This window comes from Hemibagrus wyckioides, linkage group LG15 (assembly GCF_019097595.1).
Source record: "Hemibagrus wyckioides isolate EC202008001 linkage group LG15, SWU_Hwy_1.0, whole genome shotgun sequence".
In the NCBI taxonomy this organism is placed as follows: Eukaryota; Metazoa; Chordata; class Actinopteri; order Siluriformes; family Bagridae; genus Hemibagrus; species Hemibagrus wyckioides.
Window position 1 is genome coordinate 17,734,735 of NC_080724.1, and position 24,767 is coordinate 17,759,501.

At 39.0% G+C, this 24,767-nt stretch overlaps 1 protein-coding gene across 4 annotated transcripts in view; it reads right to left on the bottom strand.

The window, feature by feature from the left end:
• Window positions 1-14,746: 14,746 nt before the first annotated feature.
• Window positions 14,747-24,767, bottom strand: part of znf385a (zinc finger protein 385A) — a 77,256-nt gene continuing 67,235 nt past the window's right edge. For all 4 annotated transcript variants that reach the window (XM_058409756.1, XM_058409757.1, XM_058409758.1 and 1 more), the window contains 4 exons: window positions 23,221-23,544; window positions 20,043-20,221; window positions 19,736-19,828; window positions 14,747-19,261 (listed from right to left, as the gene is read on the bottom strand). In XM_058409756.1, coding sequence (XP_058265739.1) covers window positions 19,034-19,261; window positions 19,736-19,828; window positions 20,043-20,221; window positions 23,221-23,544 — 824 coding nt within the window. In that variant the 3' untranslated portion in view covers window positions 14,747-19,033. The remainder of the gene's footprint in view (window positions 19,262-19,735; window positions 19,829-20,042; window positions 20,222-23,220; window positions 23,545-24,767) is intronic.

Below are 24,767 nucleotides of genomic sequence, written 5' to 3' on the forward strand. Positions count from 1 at the left end.
AGTCTTACTACGACTGACTTTCATTCCTCTTCTCTCCAGTGCAAACCTCCACCTCTCCAGGTTTTCCTCCACCTGCTCCCTGCTCTCACTACAGATCACAATGTCATCTGCAAACGTCATTGTCCAAGGAGACTCCTGTCTGACCTCCTCTGACAACTGGTCCATCACCATAGCAAACAGGAAGGGGCTCAGAGCCGATTCCTGATGCAGTCCCACCTCCACTTTGAACTCCTCTGTCTGACCTACAGCACACTTCACCACTGACATACTTCTCTGCTACTCCTGACTTCCTCATACAGTACCACAGCTCTTCTCTTGACACCCTGTCATATGCTTTCTCCAAGTCTACAAACACACAGTGCAACTCTCTCTGACCATCCCTATACTTCTCCATCAACATTCTCAGAGCAAAAATTGCATCTGTTGTGCTCTTTCTGGGCATGAAGCAATACTGCTGCTCACAAATTTCCACTACCTTCCTTAACCTAGCTTCCACTACTCTTTCCCATAGCTTCATTGTATGGCTCATCAACTTTATCCTCCTATAGTTGCTGCAACTCTGCACGTCACACTTATTCTTAAAGATCGGCACTAATACACTTCTTCTCCATTCCTCAGGCATCTTCTCACTCTCTAAAACCCTGTTAAGAAACTAGTTAAAAATTCCACTGCTGCCTCTCCTAGACACGTCCAGACCTCCACCGGGATGTCGCCAGGACCAACTGCCTTTCCACTTTTCATCCTCTTCAAAGCCTTCTTGACTTCATCCTTTCTAATCTTATCTACTTTCTGTTCCACAGAGTTCACCCCTTCTACTCTTTTTTCCCTCTTATTTTCCTCATTCATCAGCTCTTCAAAGTACTCCTTCCATCTCCTCTGTACACTCTCCTCACTTGTGAGCACCTTTCCATCTCTATCCTTAATAACTCTAACTTGCCGCACATCCTTCCCATCTTGATCCCTCTGCCTAGCTAACCTGTACAAGTCCTCTGTGCTGTAACTCCTTGTATTCCTGTCTATTCTCTTCAGTCCTGTCCATGTCCCACTACTTCTTGGCTAACCTCTTCCTTTGAATACTATCCTCGACTTCCTCATTCCACCACCAAGTCTCCTTACCTTCTTTCCTCCTTCCAGATGACACACCCAGCACCTTTCTTCCTGTCTCCCTGATCACTTCTGCTGTAGTTTCCCAGTCATCTGGCAGCACTACATGACCACCCAGAGCCTACCTCAACTTCTGTCTAAATTCCTCACAACATTCCTCCTTTTTCAGTTTCCACCACTTGGTTTTCTTCTCCATCTCTATCTTTGACCTCTGCTTACAGACCATCAAAGTCATCCTACACACCACCATCCTATGCTGTATGACTACACTCTCTCCCACTACCACTTTACAGTCACTAATCTCTTTCAGATTGCCTCTTCTACATAGGATTTAGTCTACCTGTGTGCTCCTACCACCACTCTTGTAAGTCACTCTATACTCCTCCCTCTTCTGAAAATAAGTGTTAACCACAGCCATGTCCATCCTCTTAGCAAAGCCCACTACCATCTGTCCTTCAAGGTTCCTTTCCTTAACTCCAAACTTGCCCATCACCTCCTCATCACCTGTGTTCCCCTCACCAACATGACCATTAAAATCTGCTCCTATCACCACTCTCTCACCTGTTGGAATACTCTCTATCACCTCATCTAATTCACCCCAGAATCTCTCTTCCTCCTCTAACTCACAACCTACCTGTGGGGCATAACCACTAACAACATTCACCATCACCCCTTCAACCTCTAACTTCAGACTCATCACCCTGTCTGACACTCTCATCACCTCCAGAACATTCCTCACAAACTCCTCCTTCAGAACCACACCTACCCCATTTCTCTTACTATCCACGCTCCTATACTGTCCAGTAGTATGAATCCTGCTCCTATACTACAAGCCTTGCTACCCTTCCACCTGGTCTCCTGTACACACAGTATATCCACCTTCCTTCTCTCCATCATATCAGCCAGCTCTCTACCTTTCCCTGTCATAGTACCAACATTCAGAGTTCCTATTCTCAGTCCTACACTCTTACCTTTCCTCTTCTCTCTCTGTCTCACTCTCCTTCCTCCTCTACTTCTTCGACCAACAGTAGCCCAATTTCCACCAGCGCCCTGTAGGTCAACGGCGCCAATGGCAAATTGACCTACAAATTAATTTAAATATAACTTTTTGTCTAATGTTAATCTTTTCACACTATATGTTCTGAAAAGCTACTTTAAGACAATGGCCATTGTTAAAAGTACCATACAAATAAAATTGAACTGAATTAAAACTGATTTTTCCCTATTATAGTGGAGTGTATATCTCTATTTAACATATATAGTGAATATACTTTTTAACCCAACTGATATGGAAATATGTGTCATGTTATATATTATCATGCAATATTTGTCTTTTGAAATCTTGCCTTGGATATTTTCTTTGCTTTAATAGCCAGTTTAACCAGTAAAAGCAATCAGTTTCCCTACAGCAAAGGCAGTCATTCTGCATATCTGAAACCTCTCTAGATACACATACAGTTCATATGCAATAAAGGAAGTGCTTAAGGCGTTGAACTACTGGTTGAAAACTTGCTCTTCACCATCAACTGCTCAGATGCATAGATGAGATAAGTCGCTCTGGATAAAGGCATCTGACAAATGTCAAACAGGTTACTTTCTGAAGCTCTTGTGGAATCAGATGCCATTGTAAAACTGACGTCTAGAATCAAAACAGTTTAGAACAAATAGCATCTCTCAAAATGTTTGTAACAATCCTGAGCTGTCACACTGGTATCAAAAGAGAAACTAAACGCTTAGTTTAGAAAAAACCGCCAGGTGATACTGTATAATTTGTGCACCCTGTGACCTCAGACTCCTGCTTTGCTTAACAGCATTAGCACCCAAAGTGGTCTGTAGACCACTGATGTAGACCAATCAATGTTTGACATGCATTCTGAGATGCTTTTCTGTTAACCGTGGTTGTAAAGAGTGGTTAATTGAGTTACCCTAGCTTTTCTGTCTTCTCATTTGACCACTGATCTCGAAATGTAGCTCACTTAATTTTTACTCTGCAGACTGTTGTGTGTGTGAATTTTTTAGCAGACCAGTTTCTGTTCTGAAATACTCAAACCAGCTCTGGTTGTTAGATTTACTTCTCACGTAGGCTATAAACTCTAATATGGAATTCACGGTCACATGTTTTCACACATTGCTCAGATAATCATGTGCAAGAGATGATGTTTCATAACCTGTGTGAATGACTTATGCTAAGTAATGGATTCAAGGAAGACACATGTAAAACTGGATGTAAGCCAAGGTCAGAAAGAAGCTGCTGAGAGAGAGGGGAAAAAAACAGAACAATGCCCATTAATATTCACTTGTTCGGGTGTGCTTCATTTGAATTCAGAATAGAACATGTTCACTGTATTGACACAGGCGTGGTTTGAACTTGTGTCAGCAAACAAGAAAGAGAACTGAATAATCAATTGTGTACACTACACTCACAATGCATACGGAATAAAGTCATCCAGTTATTCTGAAAAAGAATTGCAAGGCGTGGATTCAGCGAACATGCTTTCTTCTGTGTGTACATATGTTTGTTTGTCCAGTTGAGCAGTTTCATATAAACCCTTTGTAAACATTAGTAAGTAAACAGTAGGTTCTACCATTAGCCAGAAGCGTGACCTACATGATCTAATGCAGATTGTACTGTATATCAATCGACTTCTCAATTTAGATGAAAAGAAGTATTTTACATTTGTTTTAATACTATTAGATAATTTGTATAGATATTCATTAAAGAGTAACATGCTTTTGTGTCGTTCTTATCCAGAGCAACTTACATCACTTATACAACTCAGGGTTTAAGGGCTTTGATCAAGGGCCCAGCAATGGCAGCTTGGTGGTCCATACCTGTTAAGTGTTAGAATATGAAACTTTTTTTGTGTACATAGTACATTATAAAAGATTTCATAGAGTTTGACTTAAGTAATTAGAAGGCTGATAATGGCCTATATACTATGATTGCTTGTTTGCTGGGCTGTAAAGTTCTGTGTGGATTTTATATATTTATTGAAATATTTTAATGTACCTGAGCTGATAGAGCCGGTCAGTGTACTACTAGGAATACTTTCATAGCATATTACCCTTTAAATAAACACACCGATGACCATTCAGATAGCTACAACAATAAAGAGCAATGTTATCAAGGTAAAATAAAATTATTTGGACCTCTCAAGCTAGACAGACAGACAGACAGGTGTACGAGAGAGTCTCATTAAGCCGTCTGTGCACATATCGTATAACAACCAAATGTAATCGCAATCTGTTTTCCATTTGCTCACTAACCGAGTTAAATTATCAATTAGTCTCATGGAGATGGACAAATTAGTCTTGTCGATGATCTCTTCAGTGTTACTTCATATAGCAATGAACTGAGTGAGATAAGATGACAACTCTAATTCATCACCAAACCTTACGTAATCCACTCTCTAACACTAACTAACAATTTTTTTTTTTAAATGCCATACTGAGATTATCAGGAACCATTCTTAACATTTATTCATTTTTATTTATCGTTCAACATCATAAAATATATCAGCAGGCTCCACATGAACTGAAATTTCAGTTATGATGTGATTAAAAGTGGAGCTGCTAAACATCAGCAACCACAAACTACTCAAATTATACCATCGCAGCACTGAATTCTCTAATCTGATTGGTCAGGAAGTATTGATTCATTTCCTATAACAGCAGCTCTGCCAGTATATCCAAACCGCATGTTTATATTCTGTGCTTGTCGCAGTATGTTAATGTTTCTATATTAACATCATTCTGATGAACACGATTTGCCTACACATAATCTGACTAATAGCTAGTAAAATATGTCATTTTTAGAAGACATTTGTGGTCTCTAGTGTAGGCACTTTGTAAATGCAAGTTAATAACATGAACTAACCTGGTTCATGGATGTTCCACAGCATTATGTGTAGTGTAGTAGAAAGTAGATCATTTTAAGTAAAAACAAAAATACTAGGTGAAAGAAAAACTCACATGATGATGATTACAGATCATTAAAAAAAAACCTTGAAAATAAATTTCAGTAATGGTCATTTTATACACATAGCTTACACACCCATCCATCCATTTTCTGACTTCTGACAACTGCTTGTCTTACTCAGGGTCAAGTATATCCCAGTGAACCCAGGGCATAAGGTGGGGGACACCCTCTCAGAGTGCCAAAACATGGGAGGGAACAATTACACCCCCACTGACACACTTTAAAAAGTACAATTTATATTTACAGCAACCCTTGTCCTACAGTGTATATCATTTTAAATGACAGAGCAAGCAAGGGTGAAGCACCTTGCTTGGGCTCAACAGCAGCAGCTTGGTGGACCTGGGATTTGAACTCACAACCTTCCAATGACTAGTCCAACACCTTAACCACTAAGCTACATTTACTACGTTTAGAGAGGTCAATCAACCTACAACATAACAACACATGTGTTTGGACTGGGGGAGGAAAGTGGAGTATCTGGAGAAAATCCCTGAAGCACAGGGAGAACAAACTCCTCACACAAAGGGCGAAAGCAGGAATCGAACCCCAAACCTGGAGGTACGAGGCTTCAAACACTACAAATAATACAGCATGAAACATTACTGTAAATGTACTTAATATTTATTGTCTTTAAAACATTTATGATCAGTTTTTACTAAAAACAAAACTTAAGGATAAAAATGCTTGAGGCTTTAAATGTGACAGATGGATGAATGAAACTGACTTCATTTACTGTCGAGAAGCACGCAGTCATAAAGTGATTTTTGTGTGTGTGTGGGTGTGTGTGTGTGTGTGTGTGTGTGTTTCTTTCACGTTTTAATTATATAAGCTGCATAATGTCGTTAAAAAAAAATCAGCTGTTTTATTTTGTCACGTTTGTCAGCCTCTATGCAGGAAATAGAGTTATTGTCATCCACATATTTACCAGAGGGTGCCAGCTTTCATACAAGTGTTCACAGTTTCAGCAGGAGATGCTGGGATGTTGGGCTGATTAAAAACCGATTAATGAAAATATTTCGAATTGTTTATTTATTTATATTAAAAAAAAAAAAAAAAGAACACTTAAAACTGGATAGTAACATTATAGCTGATGTTTTATATAAGATATAGCTCTGAGTCAAATCGAATCAAATCTGTTCATCCAACTACCGAATCATTCATACAATCGTCTGTCTGCAGTTACTGACCCATCCTCACTGTCCCTGCTTGCAGAAACGCCAGCACATTTGTCCTTCATAGAAGTTCTTTGTTTGGTATTAGTTGCTTTCATATAACAGGCTGACTCATCTGTGTTTATTACAATATATGTGATAATACACGACCATGTGTGTGGGAAAAGAAGGTTTTAGCCTTTAAATTTAAGTTTATCTTCTAATGATATAGCTTGACAACTGTATTTAAAAGGAATTCATGTATGCTCTCTATATAAAACGCTTGCTTGTGTCACCGGTGTCTATGTTCATCAAAGCAGAGAAAGCAGTTCTCTTCTCAATAATATTTGCTTTCATACAACAGACCCACTCATCTGAGAGCATGGAAATGGAAAAGGGCGAGAACTGTTAGCGTCCCCACTGCGTGCCCCTTGTGTATCAGTGTGTGTGAAGAGTTTGGTCTAATTACCAGTGTGAGTACTTCGCTCTTGAACCCGTCGGCATGCGTAGCTCAGTCTGAGCGAACTGATGAGACTGAGTAAGAAGTTCTCTTATTCTACTATTAAAGACACGTGAGAGTGCACACATGTACACGCTAAGCTGATGCATTCCCATTTTCCGGCTGATTATGATAGAAACCTGTGAAACACAGTGCACAGATCCAAACATTGTGTGTCGGGCTTGTTTATCAAGATGCTTGTTAAATGTGTTAATTTATTAAGCACGCTCTGGCCTCTTGAGGCACAACACAAGCTGAAATCTGGAACATTCATTTATTTAGCTCTTCCCCAGGGACTTGCACGTTTTCCAGACTCTTTGTCTGATAAATTATACCCTCTTATGTTTTCCCTTATGGCCTAACCTTAAATAATTATTTCCTTCGCATACATTCCACATGATCATATGCTGTTCATCTGTGATTACGTTAATAATCCGTGATATACATGTGAAAAGCACGTAGAAGCAAATTTCAATTATAAAGCTCTAAAGTAAGCATGCAACAACAAGTGCATGTGAATTATAAACCTCTTACGTCCTACACTATATAGCCAAACGTTTGTGGATACCTGACCATTACAGACAAAGCTTGTCTTTTCTGTTAAATAAACTCCACTAGATTTTGAAGCATGGCTTGGGGGATTTGGTTCATTCAGCTGAAAGAGCATAAGCGAGGTCAGGCACTGTTCACCACGGGGTGAGGAGGTCGGGAGTTCTGTCATGTCTACAGTGAGGTTAAGGTCATGGTTCTGTTCCATTCTGCTGTTCCACTCCAACCTTGACAGAGCGTGCTTTGTGCAAAGGAGCACTGTCATGTTGTAAAGGGTTTTGGGTCTTTTAGTTTCAGTGAAGGGAAATTATAAAGCTATAGCCTACAATGACGTTCTGTACAACTGTGCTAATCCCGATTTTTCTTTTTTTCATTGCAACAGTCTGAGGAAGAACCTCATATGAGTGTGATGGTCAACTGTTCTAAAATAAAAGTATATTTGTGACTATAAATGTGTAACAAAAAACAATAACGCATGAATCATGCTTAATAATCACATTAGATAAATAAATGACGTGGAAAAATAGATTCAGTGAATAATCTCAATGTGCTGCTGCTGTAATCATAAAGACTTGGTTCCTCATTCACAAGTTTTCCATACTGAACATCATTTCAACACACTTTGTACGGTCTGCCTTTACTTTTCTACAACTGTCTATTGTAGTGATTTATAATCTCGTCATCCTGTGGCACCCAGAGTTCTTTTTGAAATCTGATTCCTCTCAAGAGTTTCTTCCTCATGTAAATTTCATCTTCTATTGTCACCTCGGGCTTGCTCAGAATGTCTGTAAAGCTGCTTTGTGACAATGTCTATGGTTCAAAGTTCTGTATGACTAAAATGTAATTGAAAATGAAATGTAGAGATACTGAAAGCTACATGAAATCTGCCGCTGCTGCTGGAATGACACGACTAGCGAGAGTCTCATGCTGGTGTGATGTCAGTCGGTGGCAGACAGGCTGGAGAAGGGCAGGTCTTGTTCCACCAAATTTGGTTTATGCATCAGGGAGATTATGTACTTCAACCTTATCCACAATTTCTAATCAAAATCTGCTGCATGTTGCTGCATTAAGTACTGCATCTGGCGTAATAACAGCACGATTAGTAGACTGACACATTTGGTATGCATATACCGTAGTGAAGTAGTACACACATATACAACTGTGTGCATCTGTGACACAGTGGAGGTGAATGGATAAAATATGAATCCAACATGAGCCACAAGGTACTGAGTTCCCGGCATTTCTTTTATCCGAATGGATGCCGATTATCATTTAATCTCATCTTAAATGAATTACCGTGACGTGATTACATTTACGATGCCATGCTCGTTCTTCATGGACGTGTCAGTGTGTGATGGGTGTGAAAACAAGCCTTCCTTTCTGATTCGCTGCCAAATGGCATGTATTTTACAAGCATTTAAGACGGTTTCATATTCATAAACTGAATATCTACTGGACAACGAGATGATTCAGCGAAATACGTAGGTGTCGAGGTTGAAACCGATCTTGTATGTTGTTCCTCTAATAGTCTGAAAACTGGTTCAGACTTAAAATGTCTGCTGAATGTTTACATGCATTTTTGGCAGCTAATGGAGTCCATTTTGCGAGGGCAAAGCCTGAACCTTTCAATCTCAGCCACTTTTCCACTTCATGAGATGTAGTACTACCAGTTCTTCCACCCCTCCCCCACCCCACACATGCCATCTGTCTCTCCGTCTTGTCTCTTTCACTCTCAGGCAGATTAGACCTGGAAAGCCGTGCATATGTGAGCCTCAACCTGGTACTACTTTCCTTTCATTTTGTCCATCCATCTATCTCTTTTCAGAAGATTTGATCATAACATCGAGGCATGTGATACACATTTGAACTACTTTGATTGCCGAAGCATTGTATTGTACGTCCTTGTATAGTAGTACACGCCGTATACAAGGCCCTCTGGCTAATTTAACAGGAACATCTGCTCAATCATGTACTTATCCAATCAGCCAATCATGTGACAGCGGTGCAACTCAAACAGCCATGCAGATAAATGAAAATAGAAGCATGGATAAATAAATGAAAAGAGTACATCAGAGATCAGAACGGGGAGAAATAAGTGATCATGAAATCCTATCGATCTCCTGGAGGATTTTCATTTTTGCATAACAGAGTCTAGAGTTTACACGGAAAGGCACATGATTTATGGATGGAAACGCCTTGTGATAAGTATTCAACCTTCCGTGAGCTTTCTGCATTTTGTAGTATAACAGCATGGACATAAAATGCACTGGGATAGTTTGTCAAGAATCTACACACAGTAGTAGTGAAGTATTTCACTGAAATGATAAAAGTAATATAAGCATATAATTGAAATTATATGCAAAAAAGCCATAAACATTTCTGATTACCAGCAGAAGCCGCATAATTAGATGGATGGAGTTGACCTGTGTGTAACTTACGTGTCACATGGTCTCAATATAAACTCGCCTCTTCCTGGAAGACTCCATGGTGTGTTAGAGAATGTCAACATACTGTACATAAACAGCATCATGAAGCTACAAACCAAGTACAGGACAAAGTTCTTGGAAAAGTTTGTTTATGAACAGTTTTATAGAAGGAACCAAGAGGTCAGAAGGAACCAAAGGCCAATTCTGAAGAAGCCACTGAACACATACAAATGTAATTTGTTTAGATGCTGTTTTATTTCTTATGTGGTATAAGCATGCAACTGGTTTGTGCTTGATAGAGACTGGACATTTTTATCTGTAGTTATAATATTTGTAAAGAATTATTTATCTTCAAGTGACCTGTTAAACAGGTTAATTTTTTCATGCTTCCACTAAGAGACTGTGTAAATCGTTGGGTTTTCTGTTAAATATCTGAGTTTGTCGCACAGCGTTATGTGAAATCCTCCAGCTAAGAACCACATCAATGCACAACATGCAGCTCTGAGTTGGCTTTAGAAATGCAGCCCACTGTCAGGAAGCATTAGTCATTTATAATGTCTTTTACACTGAAAAGCACTGAAAGCCATGACTTTACCTTGAACTACCTTCTAAGAAGAGTGACCGATAAAAAACAGAGAACAGCATGGCCATGGGTCAGCTTTCTGGCCTGTGTGAGAGTCGAATACAGCTATTTAACAAAGTATACATATACACAACATCATCTCTTAGCAATTTCCCCGGAGAAATGCCTTATAGACATTTAGAAAATCCAGCCATGCATGAAGTAAAGATGATTAGATTCTTACAGCTCTTGTGAGAGCTCTTATCAAGGATACCTGATTCACTGCTGCATGTTGGGAATTCTGAAAATATTAATGTTATATTAATGTGATCTTACCCTTCTCACTGTATCACTACAGTTCTTGAACACAAGATCATTTCAGCATGATAATGAGGAAAATAAGGTAGGAATAAATCAGCTTATTTAATCAGTAAATAAATAAATAAATAAATAAATAAATAAATAAATAAATAAATAAATAAATAAATAAATGCAATGCAATGTGTGTGATGCGGATGAATGCAGAGCCAATAACAGCATGAAATAGTTTATTCCTCTTATACCACTGCAGCTAACCACTTCGGGGTGGCCACAGCGAATCATCTCTCTCCACCTATCCCTATCTTCTGCATCCTCAACACTTGCACCCACTAGCTTCACATCCTCATTTATTACATCCATATACCTCCTCTTTGGCCTTCCTCTTTTCCTCTTGCCTGGCAGCTCCATTCTTCTACCAATATACTCACCAAACCATCTTAATCTGGCCTCCCTAACTTTGTCTCCCAAACGTCGAACATGAGCTGTCCCTCTGATGTATTCGTTCCTAATCCTGTCCAACCGTGTCACTCCCAAAGAGAACAACAACATCTTCAGCTCTGCTACCTCCAGCTCTGACTCCTGTCTCTTCCTCATTGACACTGACTCTAAACCATACAGCATGGCCGGTCTCACCACTGTCTTGTACACCTTCCCCTTGATTCTCACCGATATTTTTCTATCACACAGAACTCCTGACACCTTTCTCCACTAGCACTTGCTTCTTCACCTCTTCACCCTGCAATCTTAAACATGTAGCTTAACAACATTACAATGAAACTGCAAAGCGCCCTGTCCCGATACACTTTTTGGTAAACGTAAAGACACAGCTTTACCACTGACTACTACAAATCTCTGACATTGAACACTGTTTCCGAAAATGCTAAATAAATGTCTTCTGATTGCAAACTCTGAATCAATCAGATGAAAGAATTCAGGAAATACTCAGTGAAATACTGTACGTCTGTTAGTTTAGTTCTGTCCTTGAGTAAACTCGAATGAATGGTCCTATGTTGTTGTACCATTAAGGTCGCTTTGTATTCATACAATTATTGACGCAGACACATTTTTTGCTATGAACAATATAACAGCGCCACTCTAAACCTGTCCTTCAGTGGAAAAGGTACCTCAGCTGGTTGTTGCACATGCAATAATTGCACTACTTTGTACTCTGCACTACTCTGTACACACAACAACACTCTCACTGTACATCTTTCCTGTACATCTTTGTGTGCACACTGCACCATCACTTTACTCCCTGTTCAATTGGACATTTATATTTGCCTTATATATACAGCTACATATATATTTATATATTTATCTTACATTTGCACACTGTACATACTGTATTCATTTGCTACACCTTTTCAAAGTTGACCATTTTATCTACATATATGCATATACTGTATCTTCTATGTATTATAGAGTCTACACATATATATTTATTTATATATTGTTTTATTTTTTCACATATACTATATATATACCATATTGTACTGTATTATATTAGTGTATTGTATTTTTGTTTTTTTTATATTTGTTTTTTTTATATTTAGTTTTTATAAAGCAGTGTTATATTTGTATACATTATATATTATATTACAATTTTTTTTGTTAATATTTTTATTATTTTTATATTATTTCTTTATATTATTTCATATTTATAATATTTACTGCTATTGATACTACATATATATATATATATATATATATATATATATATATATATATATATATATATATATATATAATTAATTTCCTAGTTATGTAATTGCTAAACCTTTGACTATATATTACACAGCTGCAGAAGGAAATGGTTTATGATCACACTATCCAGTGTCACCTAGATAAGGATAGGTTCTCTTTTCCTGTCTGCTTCCTCATATCGTCTCCGGGAGTTTTTTCTCATCTCCATCACCCATGGCTTGCTCAATAAATTCATATTTATAAATTGTTATATGTTGAATTCATATATTTCTGCAAATCTGCTTTGTGACAATGTCCAATGTTAAACAAATAAGCTCTGCATATAAAACAAGATTGTGTTGAATATCTTGTTGGTATACAGGTCATCTTCCCCTTGCTTATCAGTACCATTTTAGTTGTTGAGATCTTTCTCAATCTAGCAGTGACCCTGATGTATTTAAAAAGCCTAGCGATGAGACTGATCCTCTAACTAAGAAAAGGAAGGGCTGATAAAGTGTGCATAGCAACAGATGGACTATATTAACTGTAAACCTACAAACTGCTCCTACATGGCTGTCGTACACGTTATAATAAGATAATAAATTGTGTATGGGCCTGAGTATACTTTTGTGTGTGTGTGTAAAATGCACATCAGCTACATCAGGCCCTCGATACTGCGACCATCTCTGGCAAACAAAATGCTCTTAAAGCCATTAGTAGTGATAGTGGAGTGTATCACCCTCCTGAAGTGCTGGTACGCACCAAATCCCACTCTCATTATCATATCCCACAATTCCTCTTGAACCAAATGGATAGATGGTACAACACCATACTGCTGTAAACTTCTTCAGATGTATCGTGGCCTTGTCTACACATCAAGGTAGAAATCTTCACATTATGAAGCAAATAATACTGTGCAAATACCTGCTTTAATTACAATATAGGGTTTCTTCAGCTCTTTCTCTTCATATAAAGTGGGAAATCTAATAAAACAGCAGTGTGGTGAGCGTTCCTAATTTTCTTGTCAAACAGAACAAACCGAAGGAACTGCTATCTTCTCACTAAATCTTTCATTCTCAAACAACCTTTCAATTTTTTTAGTAGTGAAACTTTAATGGCAGTTTGAGAAAGGCTTCAGAAACACATGGATCACTCTATTCTGTATGTTGCTGTATTTTGATATCCGCTTTGTAATTTCCTGTTATTTATGGTTTGTATAAAATAAGGAGGTTTTTAAGAGATGTCACAATGTCTAATGTGCATCCTGTACATGGTTTAAATAAGGATACTGTGGTTTGAGTAATTGAGGCTGAGTAATTGGCGTAACACCGCCATCTTGCGGTCGTAAATATCACTACAGTTATTGCCGGTTAATAAATTTGTGCTTGCCCGCCCCCTAGCGTTTAGTTTGCAGAATGAGTCAATTATGCTCTATAGTTAAAAGTATGACTGAAAATCAGTTTCTTTTAAACACGGTCTGTTCTTTTCTGTATTTTGCGAGGTAAATAACTAGGAAATGAACAAAATAAATGACAAGTCTTGTAGCATTATAATTAAAATTATAAAGCGATCTACTGAAATATATTTCATTAACTCCCTATCTTGGCTCTATATCTATTATTTCCATTTCAGTGGGTAATCATATAACTTGTGTTTCCCTCTGTTGCAGATTTTGCGCTTGGTTTTAATGATAGATATTAAAGAAATTGCAACCTACCTTGAATTTCGTTAAAATTATGACTATACAGTTTATTTGTATAGCACGTTCCGATAAAGCACCTTTAGGGAAATTGGATAAAGATCGTTACAGAAATATGGAATATGGAAATCAGATCCCTAATCAGAACCTCAGCGGTGACAGTGTGGGAAAAAAAAATACCTCCTTAAGTCCCTTGAGGAAGAAACCTTCAGAGGAACCAGACTAAAATACACCCACCCTGTTCTGGTGGATTAGAGATCATACACTTCTGCTATTGTTTTCAGCACTAAAAGGAACTTTTATATTTGGAAAACGTGAATAAAAGTTGATGATCACAGCAGCAGTCTCATATTATTCACTGAAGTAAGGAGTTTTATATATATATATATATATATATATATATATATACTACCAGTCAAAAGTTTGGACACATCTTTTAATCCCATGGTCTTTCCTGATGTTTATTTCTTTCTACATTGTAAAACAATCCTGAAGGCGGCCGAAACACACAATAATCTCGTTTGAACAGTTGATATTGAGATATATCTGCTACTGATGCTCTGTAAAGCCTTCATAACGGCTCTAATCTGAGGTGCTGTTAATTGGTGATTTCTGAGGCTGGTAACTCTAAATGAACTTCTCCTCTGCAGCAGAGGTCAGTTTTGGTCTTGCTTTCCTGGGATGGTCTTCATGTGAGCCAGTTTCATCGTGGTGCTTGATGGGTTTATGAGTCAAAGAAGAAGTTATAATAAATTAAAGCAGACTCATTTGAATTAGGTTTAATAGTCTTTATTGATTTATAGACATTTTCTTCCCTGTGGTAACTCCAGGGTTCTTTTAATATCAATAATGTTTTCCATAAAGTTCTGTTTTATTTAAATTACATCTATAGTATTTTACTCACATAGGCTATGCATTTATTGGTTGATCTCCTTATTGCAATAAACAAGAGTAGCCGGTATGGGTTGAATATTGCTACGTTTCACCATACATACTCTTTTTGTCCCTCTGACAAATTCAAAAAATAACTTTATTGGCAAGACAAGGTTTGACCAAAAGCTTCTCAGGGTTTCCCTTTTCTCTGCTCCTGGAGAGGCTTAGGGTGGAATAAGGCTACGGCTAAAACACACTTCATCACTAACATTACACCCGCCCTGAAAGATTGGATGAATCTACCAAAGGACTCCAAACATTTATGTACACTGACAATGCTCCTTCTGGGGATGACTACAGGATGAACGTATTCTTTATAGAGTTCACAGATGGATCTAAGTGTGTCCGTTTCATGCTTATGGACTATGCTGGGAAGTGAATCGCTGTTACTCCTTGGAGTTTGCAGCCTGACATGGCATCGCTGAAGCTTCTGTGTGATTGGTGCTTACTGCAGATCGGTGAACACAGCACCACAGCCTGCTGAGCTCTGATACAAGTCGTTCGGTCCAGCTTGATTGATTTCTGTCTGATATACACTCACAAACGCTAGAAGATATACAATGACGAGAACTATAGCACCCTTGCTAGTGCCTCACTAATTAATGAGAAAAATAAAATACATCTCCTAATAGAGGTCACTTTAATCAAAGCACAATGGTGGACGCTAACATGTGTTAGCATTTCTGTAATGGCATTATCATGATAATGATACTGTACTTACGAAACCTGTTGACCACACACACACACACACACAAAAAAAAAAACCGCAACAATGAAATCTTGAAACTTAGCTACATATGCTATGCAAACGGTATGGCAGACTATATATTATTTTCACTCAGATTTCCTGTATTTTGTGCCCTTATCAAAGATTCATAAGGCCCTTTTTTTATGCGAAGGGCGAGTGAGAGTCCATCACAGCCCTTCCTGCTGCACTGAGAAGGAAAACATCGCCGTGGACGAACACAGATTCCCATCAGTAGGCACACACAAATCAGTTTACAGAACCCTGTACATTTGGTTTATGTTCATCTAGAGCAAGTCACGTCATTTGATTGCTTATTGCATTGAAAATATCCAAACCCTAAGACATTTTAGCGCATCACTTGTCATGGAAGGGCTTTAGGTGTGTCCATCAGTACCTTATGGAAAATCCCTCCAATGTTATGATTGGTCTTGTTTTCTAAATGAATAATTCTGTTACCCCACATACAGCGAGTAGGCCACATCCCCACTGAATTTCAAACCGACTTAAAAAAATATTTTTGGGTGTATTTTTCCCCCACCACAGTCTTCACATCACTAATTCTGTAAATCAACAAAACAGTGTTTTATGAAAATGAAAAAAAAAATTATAATAATAATAATAATAATAATAATAACCACAACGACAAAACAATAACATTAAATCAACCGTAGTAAAAGAATAGAAATTATATGCATTGCATGGCTTTAGATTCAAGACAGGAAGTTCAGACCAAAGAACGGGAGAACAGTCTCGTCCCCTTGCGATGTCGCTGTCATTCTTCCTGGTTAGTTATTATTCATTCCATTTTTTCATTTCCCTGCCCCTCTCTCCTCCTTAAAGCGTTGTCCTTTCCTCCACTCCTCACAGGGACAGGTGACAGAGTTCAGGATTGATTTTAGCTGGGATGTAGGAGGAGGAAATGATAGAGAAAGATCACGGTTCATATTGCTGGCCTTTCTGTTGAGGTTGCATAACTTGTGTATATGAGAGGGAGAGAGACAGAGAGAGAGAGAGAGAGAGAGACAAAGAGAGATGGGATGGACATAGGAGACTGTGCAAGTCCAAACCTTTGCTTATATTGCAGGGGTGTCCAAACATTTTTTTGGGAGCAGGATAAAGAAAATAATATTCACCCAGGCCACATATGCAGTAATACAATTCTTAGTCCAATATTTATTTCCCACTTTCTTTAGGTGATCTTATTTGGTGAGTTATATGCATTTTCATTCACTCATTATATTCATTCCAAATAGAATACACAGATTTTTCTCTGAACTCAGTCCAGCAGTGGCTTGTGACCATAGATACTGGTGGGGCACGATAACATCAATAACAATATAGCCTTAAACTAGTTTACCTTAAAGGCTATCACACATGCCTTACGCTATAGACTGCTATTAGCTGTGTTTGATACAGCACATGTGTTTCCTGTGTGTGATATAAACACTATGGAGCTAATATTATTAGTCAGGATTGCTAGTTTTTAGCCTCCACGATAATACACATACAAAAGACTTAACCTAAAATATTCAGTATTAGAGACAGGAGACATGGTTTGCATATTATTTTTTTCACAGCCTGAAGCAAGGTCCCTGTGGATTTTCTGCAACCTCATTACCTGCCCTGTCTGCTGTTCTTCCCTCGAGATGAGGCAGCAGGATTCCTGCCCTATTCCAGCCTTTATTAGCCCTTCTTGCATTTCAGACACCTTGTTGACACACTAGGTGCAGTAGCAAGTGGGGTTCTATCAATTAAATAGCAACAATTACCCTTACTATCAGTCACTGCTATTTAAGAGGAATTTAAAATGTTTAAAAGGGAACATTAAGGTTTGTTAAATAGCTGAATATATATAAAAGTTGTGCTCTGCCCCACCTGCCCCTATAGACAAGCCACCACAGATTCAGTAGTCATTTTTGCCAGATACTTGTATTTCCATTTCTTTTCTTTTTTTGTCTCATTGGTGAAATCATGTTCACCTGAAACCTTAGTAATACAGATCTGTAGAATTAACCATATAAATGATAAAAAAGAGTGTGAACAGAGAAGGAAGGTTTTTTAGATTCAAATTTACACAATAGTGACACCCAGCGGTCAAAGCAAGTATATCACAAGTAAAACTTGATTCCTTAAATCTATTTAAGCCCCAATAGGCTCCAAAGGAAGAAAGCAGTTTGGACACCCCTGTTATAATGCCTTTCTCTGTAAGAACCCCACCATCCATCTACCACCATCATCATTAAGCCAACTAACAGCTATTCCATCTTCTCTATAACACATGTATATATATTTTTTTCATTTATGTGATACTACCAATATCAGCCAACTTGGAAGTTTTGGACTATGCTACACTACACAAGAATAAACAAATGTCTACTCGTCTTCCTTTAGGAACTGAAGGTTGATTTCTGCTAAACAGCAGATCATCAGCTCACGTCTTCCTCTCTCTTGAAGAGAAGGTGGTGGATTTTTCCCACAGGAAGTGTTTCGATGTTAGTGTTTGTTCTGAATCCAAACTGTAGTAGCCACTTAGTGTTGTGGGCATGTTTCCCCATACTGCCATGAACCCAGACTGCCTTCTAGTCACGCACACACACATACAGGCACAACATCCCCTCTGGTCGTATTCTCACTTCTTGTTGAATGCCGTAGTTCTTCCAAGGGACCGATGTCTGTATATTATGCAGAGCAGCATCTCCATACTGGAAAGATGCTAACAGTGTCTTACAGGGCAGAACTTCATAGGACATGGATTGATTAAAGAGGAGATCACTCGAAGCAACTATCCTACTGACAGAACGGGTTTCTGTTGTTTTTTGTTTTGTTTTTTTCTCCAAGGTGCATAGGGCTCAGGACACGCCGAACAGGACGAAGAGAAAGTACTCGTACTGTGGTACACAGTATATATGGAAACAGTTAGAAGTAGAAGTCTTTTAGTATGTGTGCATTTTTGGGTATGTTACATGTTATACAACTCATCAGCAGTTTGTTTCTTTCATCCGGTTCCTATCTGACAGCTTCTGTCTCACAGTGTGTATGTGTGTGTGACAAGAAAGGAAAGATAGATGCTGAGCTGAAGTAATTACTATATACTGTCTTTCTATTCATTGCTAATCACTCACTCAGTCAGTTCAAAGAAAAGAGGATGGTAGGGCCAGGGAGAGAAGGAATAAAAATCTTGTCAGATCTTTTCCTTTTGTTGTCCTCCATTTCCTTTTGTTCCAGCTTTTTTTTTTTTACCTCTTTATAATTGAGCAGTTGGTGGATGAGATCATTCTAGTCATTGCTGTGTGGTTTGCTATTTATTTTTCTACTTGATTTCTTCACAGTGTGCTTTTGGAGTTGCTTCTCCTGGCTGGCTGAAGTGGACAAGGGTGTGTCAGTAGGGTGAGAAAAGAATGGGCCCATGTGAGGTGCGAATTGGCCCTGGGGCCGGTCTCAGAATAGCATGGCTAAGGGGCGGTCCCTGTAAGAGATGATGATGAGGGTGTGGGGTGGGAGCTGCGGCACGGAGAGCTAGCGGATTGGACGAGGCGGCAGCTGCCATCGCTGCAGCTACAGCCAGAGGACTGGGCAGGAGGCCAGCGCCCAGCGCTTTGGTGAGATCCTGAGGAAAGGACAAAGAAGGACGATTATGCAACACAGCTGAATCTGACATGCACTTAGCAAGATTCATCAATAAATCTGACTGTATCCTTGCTTACCCTTTTAATGCACCAAAGCAGAGCTATGGCTTGTAAGACCAGCCAATATATTTAAGAGAGTACCAAAGTTACAGTGGATTTATGTGGTGTATAAATAGATAGAAAAGGGTTGTGACCTCTGTGGCAAGAAATGATAATTATAACAGTTCCTTTAAGAACCAGTAAGGTCAAAAAATAAGTGATGTCTTTAACAAGTCTTCTCTAAATCCAGTCTTTTAGCCAGGTGTAAGTTTCTAGACTTAATTCAACATTCAGGCAGTTCAGTTCTTCATTAGCTTCCAAATAAAGCCACCAGGTGTGTGAATGAGGTCACAAGAGTGACTCTTCCTGAAATGGGATTGGTGTTAAAATCTGTAAGTCTTGCTATAAGAGCTCACCGTGAGGTCTGCACCCCTGTGCTTTTTGTGTCGGCTCAGGAGTGGGTTGGGCTTCCCTGCTACTCCATCCCGGTGCCTTCGACTTGATATGTGCTGGGGATTCAAACACATACAGCTGTCATTAGAGTAATTTGTGCATGCCAGTCTAATCGTATGTGTGTGTGTGCGTGTGTGTGTGTGTGTAAGGGCTACAAAAAAATGAAAATTGCATAAAAGATTGAGTAACCTAAGGAGACATGGCTTCTCTGTAACTACAAATGAATAAATGTGCCACTCTTCTCAGACTTCACTAGGCTTTTCCTCTCACCTGTTTGAGCTGCAGTTCTGAATTGACCCGCACATTGCAGATCTCACAGTGGAAGGTGCGTTCCTGAGTGTTGGGGTCTGTAGGCCCACTCTCTCCACTGGGTTTGGGGCCCAGACGAGGATACGCCTTAATGGGACCCAGTCCGCTCCGGGCCTCCAGAATGGTTTTGTGTTTGGTGCCTGAGAGATATAGAGACAAGAGATAAGACAGGTGGTGTGGAATAAATCATACTGTTAACACAGGTGAAAGGAAGATATATTAATGGAATTAAACCTAGGGCTGTATTGTCATCACTGAAACTAAGACCATCTGTTTTATCACCCTGAAGTCATCAATATCTTTTTGTGTAACGGATTGACAGGGATTTGGACCGCTTCATTTTTCTGGTCTAATTCAACACAGGTTTAAATTGTAACAACTGTCTTGGCCACAAGGTGGCTCAATTGTGAAGCGTCTTCACATTGTACTAAAAAGGTTAAGCTTAATGATGCCAGTCTAAATATATCAGATCAAAACACAAAACTGTTTTGTTTGGATTTCCTAGTGTTTATTTCACTCAATGGTGAAAAGTTAAAACCGCAGCATTGCACTACTCATGTTGCTATTCTTCAGTTTCCTGAAGACAGTTCAAGACATACTATTTTGCCAAGAACTATCTTCATGAACTTTCACTGTGGTGTTCAGTAAAGCATAACACATGTTCCTTTTTAAATGTCTGAATGTTATGGGAGGCTTCTGAAATGAATGAAAACATAACTAAATCTCTTAGACAAACAATGAACAATAAGCACATTTAGTCTATGAACCAAAAAAAAAATCCACCACATCCAATCGAGAAGCCTTCATTGGGAACCGCTATCACTTTGGAAGCCTCACTTTGACCGAGAGTTTACCTTTTACCCCTTGATTCCTGAGCGATGTGTGTGTAGAGTTTAGGTTACAGTAAGGGGATAAGTACAGGGGTTAAGGTGTAGCTCAGAAGATCAGAGTGCATGATCTAGAGCTTTCTGGTTAAACATTGCCTTTTAATGTTTGCCTAAATCTTGGTCCCACTTTGGACAGACAATAAGATTGGCTTGTCTGTATGTCTGCATCTGTAACAAACAGATAGGATATAAAAAAAACTAAAAAAAAAAAACAACAAATAAAATGAGTGTGGTCAGCAAACCAGGCACACCAGCAGTGCTGTCACCATATGAGCAAACACTCAGCTCTTTCAGCTTCCTGGACGTTTTGTCTCCACTCTGCTGTAAAACATGTGCTTTTATTTTTGGGCCTCACTAGCGTTTTGAGATTAGCTTGATGAAATAGTTGTGCAACTTCCAGATTGCGAGGCACTGCTTAAGCCTTGATTATTGCTTCTCCTCCCTGCTAGAACATATCATTCCAATCAATCTGTTTTTAAAGCCTGTTTGTGTGTGCATAGAAAGTCAGAGCATGTGCGACTTTCCAAGAAACAGCGTTTTAAAAGGTATTATACAAGGTTGATTTAAAAAATATGTGGAAATTATAACAGTGGTTTACGAGACTGCTTATTTAAGTAGCTTGGCCATGCATTCTGCTCTAGTCAAAACAACCATGTGGTCACAGTGATTTCTTCACAGAGCTGATTCTCCTGGCTGGCTGAAGTGGACAAGGGTGTGCCTGTAGGGTGAGAAAAGAATGGGCCTGTGTGAGGTACCTATTGGCCCTGGGGCCGGTCTCAGAATAGCATGGTTAAGGGGTGGGGCTTGTAAGAGATGATGATGAGGGAGTGGGGTGGGAGCCAAACAGCCATGCAGTTTTAATGTACTTGAAACTGCTGCTTCATGACAAATGAAGTCATGAGTACACAAACAGATGTAGCCATATGTTGAACTGTCTTAAAAAGAATAGCAGTTTTGATGCATGTCTTGCAAGGAAGTCATATATCAGGACTCTGCTCTGTCCTGGAAGAATGAACGTCCTTGCAGTTTGAACAGCTGAGTCACTGAAGACCTAACTCTTCACAAAGCACTTAAATGAGCTTAAACAAAAAAACCTAGTGTGCTCCTAGCTATACTAACATCTCTCTGGCAGGGTTTTAATTTAATGGTTTTCTTAAACCTTGACCTTGACCTTAAACTAGCATATGTTTATGTAGGCACTCGTGTCTGTCATAAATGTAAAATGTTAATAGAAAATTTTAGAGACCTCTGCTGTCCGTGTGGAAAATTGCAATCAAAAAATTTACAAAAATTTTCCCTCCTTGTAACTGATCCCATCCCCTCTGCTAAAACTATGCATATTTCATGTTCACGTTTGTTTTGCTCTGTTTTGTTCGGAAAGGGTCGTTGCTGAGCAGTGTAGCTCAGAATGTGGGCGGAGCCTATTCCGGGCCAAAAATAAATAAAGCCTAAAACAAAGAATCAATTGAGATCCATTGCATGCCACGTTTTCCATTAAAAATCAGGGTCATTGGAATGATATAATTATGACTGTAAAAGTTCTAGTTCTAGATAATAGGCTTAGAAAACCTTAATATTACAAACTGCACATTTAAAGAAAAGCCCCATTTTTTTTTTGGTGCATGTCTTATTAAAAACCCTGGTGGTCCTCTTTCATCATCACATACACAAAAATAGTTGTAACTGCAGCTTCTCCATACAACTAACAAGGTTTTGTGTCACTTCTGAGGAGCCTAGTTGTGTGTAAATCACAAAAGCAACTGAAAGCTCTGTGAGAGAGACCTAGCATGGTAACTCTAAACTGTTGTTTCATGGTGGTTGTAATTGCTAGTGTAGCTTTGCAACTCGGTCATGTGTGTGCCCTTGAAAGCACACTTCTGCAGCGAGTGCGAGTCGAACCATGCATTTTTCACAAAGGTGTTAATTTTAATTTATTATGTTTTCAGCAGGGCAGGTATGCAGGTTCCTGGCAAGCTTTTGGAAACAATTCTGACAGCTAAGTAGGCACATTGTCTTATCTTTTGTGCAAGTGCAACAGATATATACATACAGGTAACCAAAGATGTGTCTAAACCCAGATGTATGATTAGGCATCTGAATCTGAATCAGAAAAGGTGTGCAGTTTTATTTAAAGAAAAATCCATAATGCATTTTTTTTCTGCATTAATTATTCATGACATGTACTGCAGTGTAGATGTAGAAGCTTGTGTCTGGGTGTCAGATAAGCAGCTCAGATTTGTGGAATAGCTCACCTTTGTTGTGAGCCTCCAGCTGAGAGAGAGAATTGACGGCCACTTTGCACAGCGAGCAGTACAGCAGCTTCTTGGCTTTGTCCTCCTCAGTTTCTCCGTTGCCAGGAGTAGCCGTAGTCGCTCCTGGTGTTCCGGCAGGCTCCGGGTTCGAAGACCCACAACCAGGTGAGGAGCTGCTTGCAGGCTGAGGAAGAGGAGTGGTAGGGCTTGGCATGAGGGCAGCAGAAGAGGAAGCAGGGGAGTCCGGGGTAGGGGGAGCCGACACAGGCGCAGACCCTTGCGCTACCACAGGCCTGTTCAGCTGTGACACGGGCTGCGTCTCTTCTGTAAAACAAAACAGCAACGGAGCAACATACTATTACAGACTCTGTTTGTTCTTTGTTTTTGCGTTTCTGACCATTAAAATGCTGGACTGGAATCTAAGGGTTTCAAGTATGCACCACAGGAACATAGTTTCTTTCTTTACTTTTTTTTCTTAACCTCAGACTGAAGTGAGGTTGAGTGGTGAATTCATTGCCAAGTAATGTGTGCTTGTGTGCTACAAGGTTTATGGAGCATAAAAATAGTTTGTAAAAATACCAGGCCATGAACTTGAGTGATTAAAAAGCTACATGAACCCGTAAAGTGCTCTTTCTAATTTGTACAACAAAATAAAACAGGTCCTGACAGAGTTAACATCAAACATCTAACACGAGAAAGAAATGAATAACAGGAATGTTTATTTGCATTTCTTATTATTTGGGGAGAAGAACAATGCTTCACATGCACATTTACACACGCAGGCTTGTAGGTTTTAACATCCTTCCACTGACACAAATGTTCCAAATACAACCTTAACCTCAGAAACCAAAAGGAAAAAAGCTCTCTTATTTATTTATTTATTTATTTGAAATGCTGAAGTGTGTTTGTGTTAAAAATCACATTCCAATTCTTATTGTAATATTTGCCCCCCAAAAAAGATAAACACACACACACACTCAGCTCTCTGAGTAATATATTTGGAATCCAGTCAGATTTAGAAAGAGTGCAATGAGGACCAGCTACATTTAGGTGGAGACCCCAAGTATTTAGGGTGGAGACTAGAACAGAGAAACACACTTTAAGTTAAAAGTATAGCTTTTCTCCCAGACAGACATAGCAATGTACACTTAGGAATGCCAGATGGAGTGAATGCTTGTCACATACTGAGAGAGAGAGAGAGATTGTTCTGGGATAAAATCAATCCCAGATTATGGTTTTGGACAGAATGTGCAATCATGCATTGTGTTATGGAGAGGCACTAAAATATTTCCTTATTCACACATTAACCAATCAAGCTTTTTTTTTTTTTTTACATTTTGAAGCTCCCCTCTATCTGATAATCTCACTCATAGAGGTTCCGACTTACCCTGACCAGTGGAAACGTTCAGGTTAAGTGCGGAAATCTCTCACAGCGTCTGTTTTATTAGTGGTTTCAAGGCCAAGATGACAGGTGGAAGAGCAATATCATGATGGAAATACATTGGCTTCATGCTGGAAGCAGCCCAAAATCTGCTCTCTATTCATCA